The following is a 10011-nucleotide window of genomic DNA, read 5'->3' as shown; positions in this document are numbered from 1 at the left end:
GGGGAAGCCCGGACGCACAACCAGGGGAGGGGGAGGGGAAGTCCGACGCACAACAACTAGGGAAAGGGGAGGGCAGACCCAACAAACTAAAACTTAAGCAAAAATTAGGGGAGGGGAAGGGGTGTCCAACAAACTGAAACAAGGGACGGGGAGAGGGGTGCCCAACAAACTGAAACAGGGGAAGGGGAGGTGGTACCCAACGCACAACGAGGGGAGGGGGAAGGAGCTTGAGAAGACTCGACTCAAACGGGGCGACTCAAACGGAAGCGGAGCGACGCGAAGGAAAACAGATAAAGACGAATTGGATAACCCGCCGAAAACTAGGGAAGATAAACGAGAGAAAAGCTATGAAAAAACAAGGGGAACTCGTCGGAGAACCCGTCGAAGAACTACGCGGTACCGGAACTCTGGCGAGTTCCTACGGTTAGAGGTTTCGAGAGTAGTTTTTGATGCGAGAGGTCACAGGAGTGTTTAGACGGAGAAGTGACTAAGAGCATCTTCTGAAAGAATGCACGATTTGCCAAAATTTAACTAGTACTTTCTATGATTAATTTGGTGAAAGAAACTAGTACTTTTTATTCAAGAAACTACACTTTCAAGTTCCAAGCTTATTGTTCCTGTCTTTCATTTTCCTTGCTGATATTCATAATATGTCACCAAAGTCAAATGTCTGCAATCAAAATACTGTTGATCATAAAAACAACTCAATTACATACTTCATTGAATATAGGATTACAATTGCTCTAGTAAATAACAAAGAATGATCAAACATAATCATGGAATCATTGCCTAGTGTTGGAGTCCTTTGCACCTTCTAAAGTGAATAATGTCCTTTCAATATCACTTCCATTGATCAAGATTCACTTCTATTCTAAACTGGCTTACACCTATGTCTTATGCACAAGAATTGTATTGCCTGGGAGTTCCCCAAACTCCGCTATCTTGCATCTCTCCTTAGAGCTCCCGATTCCACGACTAATCATTGATCAACACAAACTTATAGTTTGTTTTGGTAATACTGATTGTGATAATGAGTTCTGATCTGATTTTGTAAGAAAGGCCTCATATCGATATCCATGTAATAGGAGTCTAATTCAAAAACATGTCTTTACCTTGAAAAATTTGTGGCACCAATTAATACCATCTTCCAGCGTGGTAATGGTTGGTAACGAAAATTTTATGGAGACATGATTTATACTTTACCGTCGTCAATTAATCGGTGATTGTAAAAGTCCTGCGCAATCTTAACACATGCTGTCATCGGACAATTTGTCTTGATCGCATTTGATCTTATATGGGATCTACTTGCAGCATAACCCTCCTGCAAACAACACATTTGTCACATAGATAAAGTTGGGGTAAAGCTCTGTTCATTTAGTTCTTGCAGCTAATTTCCAAATGCATCAAGTTATCCTAGAAATTATAATGGACTTTGATTCAAATGAGGGGCAGAAGCCATCACAAAATTGTGGATTGAGGGCTAGTGTAAGGGTGTAAGTTCGGCTTTGGCCAAGTCCAATCCAGTCCGAAAGTACATTGACGACAAATTTTACGTACATGTACATTAGATAAAGATAACAATAATATGTACCTGGTGCAGGGTGCTTATGAAACTTCTGAGGGGAGGAGAATTCACTTTTGCACGTTTAGCTATCTGGTAAGTATTGTACAGAAATCAGTAACCAAGTTACAAACAAGTGCTTAAAACTTCTAAGAGTTTCATCATTTTGAGAAAATGATTATGTAGGATTTAGGAAAAGAAATTTTAGAAACCTGATCAAGTTTAATGTAGCCAAATGGTAAATCTGGATTGCTTTCATCAATCATCAGTCTAATTAGCTTCTCCAAATCGAGGCCGACGCCATTCCCTATCCAACCCCATTGTTGAGCCAAGTCTAGTAACTCTGCAAGGTAGCCACCATCATGTAGTGGTCCAGTCCAAAGGGGTCCTGAGACAACTACCGAACCAGGATGCTGATAACACAAGATGAAAAGTCCATATCACTCTTTTTTTTTGGTGGGTATAACAACAGACTGCATTTGATTTTGAATCAAAGCTTGTATTGTTGATCATTTATTTATACCATCACATATGACACAGGGAGAAACATTTAGAACCCAATCTTGTAAAAGAATATTATAGAATAAATTTAGAGTTAGTTTGTTTTCAATACAATACACTTTTGTAAAGACGAAAGTGAACGAATTTTTGAAGTACTTACCCTACTTCCTGATAATTGCAACATTTTGACTTGTAAGCTTGTCAAATGTACAACTTTGATCAATTATATTCTTTAATTATAAAAAAGTTAATGTTCCAAAAATACACATTGAGACAAGTACAATAACATTTGATGTAATAATTAGAAGATACAACGTCAAAACAAAGTGAGATACGTTTAATAGTAGAAAAGTCAAATTGTAACAATTTTTAAAGATACGAAATGAAGTATGTTTCTTTGATACATTAATCAAGATTTATTTTGTTCTTCAGTTTTGGGGAGATGGAGGGGATTCAAGAGGTTCCAGTGACATTTCTAGTAAAGCATCAAAAGTAACAATGATGTTCTTCTAATTGGGTCACAAAATATATTAGTTCATTCGATTGGGTGATAAGAGTTGGAAGGAAGGCGGTGTTGTTGCTAGGGGTGAAAGTTATTCGGATAATATCCAAAATCCAATCCGAATTAGTAATTCGGATCGGATTTGAACTGTGTTCGGATTGGATCGGATTGAGATTTTTTGAAAAATTAGATTTTCAGATCGGATTGGATTGAGGGTGATCGGATCTAAAAATCCAATATAACCAAATAGTAATATGCCTTGTATTATGTATCTGGATTGGGTTTAAGTGCTTAACTGATTTTTTTTTATAAAAAAAACTACTCCATAGCCCAATACACATAGCACTTCAACCCTTCCCCTAAAACACAAAGTGCACTTAATTCCTCATTTCCTAAATCTACTAAGTTGTTGTTGTGCTTAATTCATTTAATCGAAAAACTAGAGTTCTAAAAAAAATCGGATTTTCGGATCGGATCCAATCTAGAGTATGAAAATTCGGATTGGATTGGATCGGATTCAAACCCTAATTGGTTTGGATTCGGATTGAAAAATTGAAATCCAAATTTTATTTGGATCGGATTGGATTAGGCCCTAATCCAAACCGCACACCGAACCTTCACCCCTAATTGTTGCCATGCTCTCACTTGGTTCTAAATCAGTCAAATATATGACCAGTTTTAGATTTTTGACCGACTCCAAGTTAACATATTACTCCCTCGATTCTTTTTTAATATTTTTTTTTTGTTTAAAAAGATTTCAACTATAAATTTATAAACATAGAAAAAGAACGGAGCAAGTATGAGAAAACACGACCATTAGATATATCTCTTACTAAACTTGGATAGAAGTTAGTAAGTTACCACTCTCTAAACAATGGTCCAAAAAACATCTATTTTCTCTCTTGTTTTTTTATAACCCAACAATGGTCCACAACTGAACACTGCTCACAAATTTATGGGGACCAATTTCAAGAGCAGATGGAAAACGAGGAACAAACGAAAGCTCTCAACAAAAAAAAATATCAGTCTATTTAATTAGGTTGAATGAATAAAATATCAATCAACTTCCATTTTTTAAGAAAGGTACAAAGTCATTAAACACTATTTAAGATAAGATCAAAGCAGAAGCTGATATAGAGATATGTATGCATGTGATCTGAAAATTGGTTTCTATTGAAAAATTTGTGGTACTATTCTAGGTGCACATCTATATTTTGCAAACCTTATACATTATTAATGTCATATCATTATCTTGTCTATACATTAATAACATTGTTTACAGCTGAGAAAAAAAAACCAATTCTTCATGTAATCAATTTAACACCATAAACATGGCCTTCCTCCAAAATCCTAGTAGTAGTAGTATGGACCTTATTTATACTTACTTTTTCAAGGAATTCTACACAAATTTATTTAACTATTAATATCTTAGTTATGCATAATAGTTTGAGTTATATATTTCACAAAATTTAATATTTTCGCAATAAAAAAGAATCTAATAAAATTTCATATGACTTTTTAGATGACGGGTGCAAATCTAGTTCGGTTAACACTTGTGCAATTTTAGTTCCGTTAACCATTAACAGTAACTTAAAGAAATGATAAGAAGCACCCAGAACAAATCCATACCTGAACAATATTGCAATTGGAGCAACAAATCTTCCCAAGTTCACCCCAAGTAAATGCTTGAGAATTTCCACAATTATGACAATAGCTTATGAATCCATAATGGCTGCCATTATAAAAGTAAGACAAAATCAAAACGTACCACAAGCTTTAATGCACATATGACATACAGTATGTAATAGTATTATGTACACTACTTGCTTCTACTATCTCTGTATTTTTTTAGTTGCACCATTTGCTTTTTTACATTTGTCGAGACGATTTTTTGAACGTTAATATCTTTTATTAGGATCCTCGCATTGAGACGAATCTAACAAGACCCCACTTAACTATGTTTTTTCTTATATAATAATTCGAGACAGTTTAACAAAGTTGATTGATGAATAGTGCCACGAAACCAAATGGTGCAACTAAAAAAGTACGGAGCTAGTATATCTTAGTTAAGAGAAGCATTACCTGATGTCATGACTTAGTTGGTTTCCACGATTAAATCTCAACATAACTCGAAAAACAGGTCCATGGTATGAGTAATATGAAAAGAGAGGAGTAACTTGGTATCCCATCACACAAGCTTCACGAACTGCACCACCTATAAGCATTCTTAACCCTATCTCGTTTGCATAAGGCATTGGCCGAATATAAGCTCCATATGAAGCTAAAGAACTAACAAATAAGCAAAACAATTCAACTGTTAGCTAAAGATATTCAAATTAGGATTTTACATCTAAGATGTATACTCCCTCTGTTTCAAAATATAAGGCATTCACGCTTTACGAAAATTTGCTTTGACCACAAATATCTCTCAAATACGATAAATAAAAATTATACCGTTGGATTCGTCTTGAAAAATACTATAATAATATTATTTTTAAAAAATTTCTATCAACATAAATTAAGAGTAATTAACGGTCAAAGTTCGACCTCGAACATCGTGCGTGCTTTATATTGTAAAACGGAGGGAGTATATAGTAGCCACATCAACATAATTTTCCATATAACTAAGAGAATCAAAAGATTACAAAAAATAACCCAACAAATATGTAACAAGTGTGTTTGAGTTGTTAATGTTACATACAAGCTTATATAGCTTTATTAGTTGTTTGTAAACTTTTTTTTTTATTGTAAGTTATGTACATATGATGCATTATTGTTAACTACTCTCTCCGTTGTTTAGTATAGTGCTTTTTTTATACGGTCTCTAAGACAGACTTTTAACCTTTAATATCTTCAGTTTCTCATTAATAAAAGATTTGAAAAATGATATGAATATTTGGTCAAAGATTTTAAAGATTGACAGTTGACCCACTAAAAATAAAACCAACACTATATTATGGGATGAGGGAGAATTAGTAAGTATTTAGTAAGTATTACATTATTTTAATTAGTTAAAAATTCCCTTTTATTTGAGGCGTGACTAAAAAGTAACTTGGTTATTTTATATTAGTGTTATAAGATAAATTAAGTATTAGATTTATTACAGTTTAGTGTTTAAATTAGTAGGCTACTATAATGGCTTTGTGTGAGCTAGACTTTCAATTTACTTAGCAACTTATGTTTTGTTATAATACGATTTAATGATCTTATTTATAAGCTTTGTTTCGATAGCAATATAAAAGGAAAAAGAATGAAAAGGAACCGAAAGAAAGAAAAGGCACAAGAGGGGAAAGAAAAGGCATGAGAGGGGAAAAATAGAGCTCTATTTTCCTTTAAAATCACTCCAATTTAAAAGGAATGATGTTTATTAAAGAGGAGGGGGGGGAGGAATATATCATTCTCTCTCCCTCTCCTTCCTTCTCCCGATCCATTATCGAAACAAAGAAATTCATTCATTCCCTTTCCATTTCTCCCCCCTTTCTTTCTATCCGAACAAATTGTAATATTAAGTATTAACCAACTTAAAGAAATATGTTAAATAAAATTAAGCACCAACCTTCTTATTTCATGTTTGATTGGTATGGAAATATCTACCGAAATCGTTTTTCCTCACTCAATCGAGCCGTGGCATGATAGCTACGGAGACTTGACGGTTCACGTGGGTTGTTGACTTGTTGTACTTGTACATAACAACAAATATAATTTCCTTTACGTTATCTAACACTTTTTGTTCTATGTTAACAAAATAAATGAATTGCATCGTACTATTTTGTCATACATTAGTATAGCATTAAGCTATACTTCCACTTTTAAATTAATGTACGATTTTTCGTTATCAAAAATAAAATCTTCCAAATTTTCTTTAGGTAAGATAAAAATTTCTATTAATTATAAATCTTTTGTAGGTTAACTTAAGGTAAGTTATCAGACTAAACACCTTAAAAGAAAAGGAGATTAAGAGAAGGAGATTCCCTCCCCTAATATATCCCTAATAGGATTAACCCCAACATTAAAATAAATTGTATCGTACTATTTTGTTATAACTTATATACTTCTTTTGTTCCATAATAAGTGAAACACTTTTGTAAAAGAGCTCTCACATAAAAAGAGAGAAGTGTTTCACTTATTATGGAACAGAGGAAGTATTAGTATTAGCATTAAGCTGTACTTTCACTTTTAAATTAATATACGATTTCTTGTTGTCAAAAAAAAAATCAACTAGTTAGAAATTTTTTGTAGATTAACTCAAGGTAAGTTATCAGACTAAACACCTTAGAAGAAAAGAAGATTAAGAGGAGGAGATTATCCCCTAATATACCCCTAATAGGATTAACCCCAACATTAAAATTATAATATACAATATTTTTCATTAGTTCAAACTTCTTTTTATTTAACTTCTTTCAAAATGGTAGTATGGTACTGGTACCATCGAGACATCAACAAATACTGAATCTACACTGTAATTAAAACATAGACAATATATATAGTAAATTCGGCACGTGTCTTTTAGATAGTCTTACTACAATCAAATTCATACTCTTCTATTTCATTAAAATTCTTACCCTTTCAAGTTTCACGTTGCCGACATATAATTTTGAATATCACTATTTTTAATTGTATAGTATTAAAAACATAAACATTTGGTACATTGAAAGTACAAATTAAAACAAATCTTAAGATTTAACATGGAGTATATTTTTTTGTTACTCCCTCCGTCTTTTTTTATTTGCTACATTTTGCCATTTAGGGGTGTTTCAATTTATTTGCTACATTTGCAAATATTTCCATATATAGTACATAGGTCCACACTTTATTTTACAAATTTGCCATCACTCCCCTCTTGATTTTGTAAATGTTCCATATATAATACATAGGTCCCACAATTTACCTATTTGCTTTTTTGTTAATTCCATTTATGTCAATGGTCCCCACTCCCTCCTTGGTCTTTGTGAAAAAGTGCTTGTAGCAAATAAAAAAAGACGGAGGGAGTACATATTAAAAATGATGGTCAAAGTGGAGTATGTAACTAATTTTTAAATATAAAGTGTAATTACGTTAGTGAAACAAAAGAACCATGATTAAAAAGACATTATAAACATTGATAAGATTAAGAGTTACAATACGAGTTCTAGACTCATTTAAGTAAAGAGTTAGACCTCAAATATGAATGAAAAAAGTCATTCACGTATCAACTCTATAATTTTATTACTTCTCTTGTCAAATACTCCCTCCGTTTTCTAAAGATCTTCCCTCTTTTTGTTTAAGGGTGTTTTCAAAAAATATTCCCTCTTTTGCTTTATTCATTATTTGCAAACAAATTTCCCTATTTACCCTCTCATGTCACTATCATATGATCCACCATTACATTATTAATTCAATTTTACTCCCTTTCTCTCTCCTACTTTAACCCCTTTTTATTTGTTTATTTTGTCAAAGGACCAACTCAACCAAAAGCTTAAGCTTATGGTTGAGGCCCCAGGAATAGATTTATATTCTATCACGTCCCCTCATGCAAGAGCCCTTTGGGCTTGAAGTGTGGATGCAGCACAGGTCTCCCTCTTACCTGGCGCTAAATATTCCACTTAGCAATGAGGTGGTGATGAGATTCGAACCCGTGACCTTTATGTCATACTGGCTCTTGATACCATGTCAAAGGACCAACTCAACCAAAAGCTTAAGCTGATGGTTGAGGCCCCAGGAATAGATTTATATTCTATCATATTTATCTTCCCCTTTCTCTCTCCTACTTTACTCACACAATGCCCCACACAACTTGATTTTCCTTGGTATCTGTAGGAACAGTAAGTGGGAAGATCTTTAGAAAACGGAGGGAGTATAAAGTGATATTTCTGACATCTAAGGGTAATCAAGTATTTAAATTATCAAGATTCTTTTAGGAGGTTAAGTTACCATGATTTGAATATATATGATATAAATTAAATGACTTGTGCTCTTCTTCTTTTTTTAAGAGGTTAAGTTAAGAATGTTCTTTTTTTTAAGTACATTGATAAATATTTAATTGCTACCGATCTATTATAGATGAACTAAATTAAAATTATTTTTACAGATCACTTAAAATTTAAATTTTGTTATCACTATTTATTATTGAGAATCATTAAAGTCAACCGAATATTTTGTAACATTAAATCTCACAATAACTAAAAACAATATTTAATTTGGACATTTCAAAACAATTCAAATTGATAAATGACAAATAGCAATGCATTCATATATATGACATGTACAAAGCATCAAATTCATATATATATATATTGACTTTGTAGAGCTAGTAGTTTTGCCATAGATCTTTTTATTTTTCAGAGGAGAGCTCATATAAGTGGGCCGTTTTAAATTACATGATGATATTCTAAAGTAGCTTTATATAAGGTTGTTGTTTGAAAAGCTGAGTTGACACATAATTCTAGAAGTGTTGTAGCTTATCATTGTATTTTTGTAAATCTATATAAACCATGAAGGCAATACAAACTACAAAATATAAAAAAAAGAATGAGAGATTCAAACCTGTGACCTATCGTTCACAGCACCTCAACTTTAATCACTAGGCCAAGACATCCTTAATAGCTTATCATTATAGTTGCGTCTATAATCAGCATCATTTTTTTTCTTTATTTTAGAGTGAGACACGTGGCACCGAAACACCTCCCTAAAATCGCCCCTACACAAACACCTACACTACCAACAAATACTACAAAAAATTTCATGACCCTAAAACAAGAGGGACCATTTCACAAACAGTTGGTGGGCAAAACACACACATTTTAAACACACACATAACTAATAATTTGACAAGAGATAGAGAGAGACAAAGATAAACTTACTTATGGGGACGATGTCCTCCAGCAGAGTAACCATCAGTAGAAGTAACATAAACCAATCCATCCAATTTGAGAGCATTAAAAGCAGACCTCAAAAAACTTGAATCACTCCCAAATGAATCAACATCAATAAAATCAAAGAAATCCCTTTGTAAATAACACTCACTCATAACTCTATTAGCATCCAAATGAGTAACTACCCATCTCTTTTCACCATCTAAATACTTTGGAATTTGGGACAAATTCCCACAAATCAAACCCCTGTTCTCTTCATTTGCATCATTAGCAAGTACAAAATCAGCCTTAGATTCAGCCAAGTATCTAATAGACCGCACACCACATCCGCACATTGCGTCAAGAACCCGTAATTCGGGGTTCGAACGCTTGTAATGGGCGGCCGCGAGAACACCGAGATCGCGGCCGATGAAGCTTTCATGGCGGAAAAAAGAATCACCCACTTGGAATTGAAGGCCTCTTTCAGTTTGGTAATTGGTGATTTTGGGTTTTGAAGAGGTGGGTGGAATTTGGGAAGCAAGAATTGTTGGATGAGAGTAAGAGGAGAAGAGTGAAAGAATTGGCATTTTTTTTTGTGTGTTTTGAAGAGATAACGT

At 33.4% G+C, this 10011-nt stretch overlaps 1 protein-coding gene across 1 annotated transcript; it reads right to left on the bottom strand.

Moving 5' to 3' along the window:
• Positions 1 to 671: 671 nt before the first annotated feature.
• On the bottom strand, positions 672 to 9981 carry LOC104887648 (tRNA (guanine(26)-N(2))-dimethyltransferase). Its single transcript, XM_010672332.3, has 6 exons — positions 9404 to 9981; positions 4647 to 4853; positions 4194 to 4296; positions 1774 to 1974; positions 1592 to 1654; positions 672 to 1321 (listed from the first exon to the last, which is right to left on the bottom strand). The coding sequence occupies exons 1-6, from the start codon at positions 9979 to 9981 to the stop codon at positions 1193 to 1195; spliced, it is 1281 nt and encodes a 426-aa protein (XP_010670634.1). The 3' UTR covers positions 672 to 1192.
• Between the last annotated feature and the right edge of the window lie 30 nt (positions 9982 to 10011).

This window comes from Beta vulgaris, chromosome 2, assembly GCF_026745355.1.
Source record: "Beta vulgaris subsp. vulgaris cultivar EL10 chromosome 2, EL10.2, whole genome shotgun sequence".
NCBI lineage: Eukaryota > Viridiplantae > Streptophyta > Magnoliopsida > Caryophyllales > Amaranthaceae > Beta > Beta vulgaris.
The sequence above is the reverse complement of the archived record's forward strand: the minus strand, read 5'-3'. Positions and strand labels throughout refer to the sequence as shown.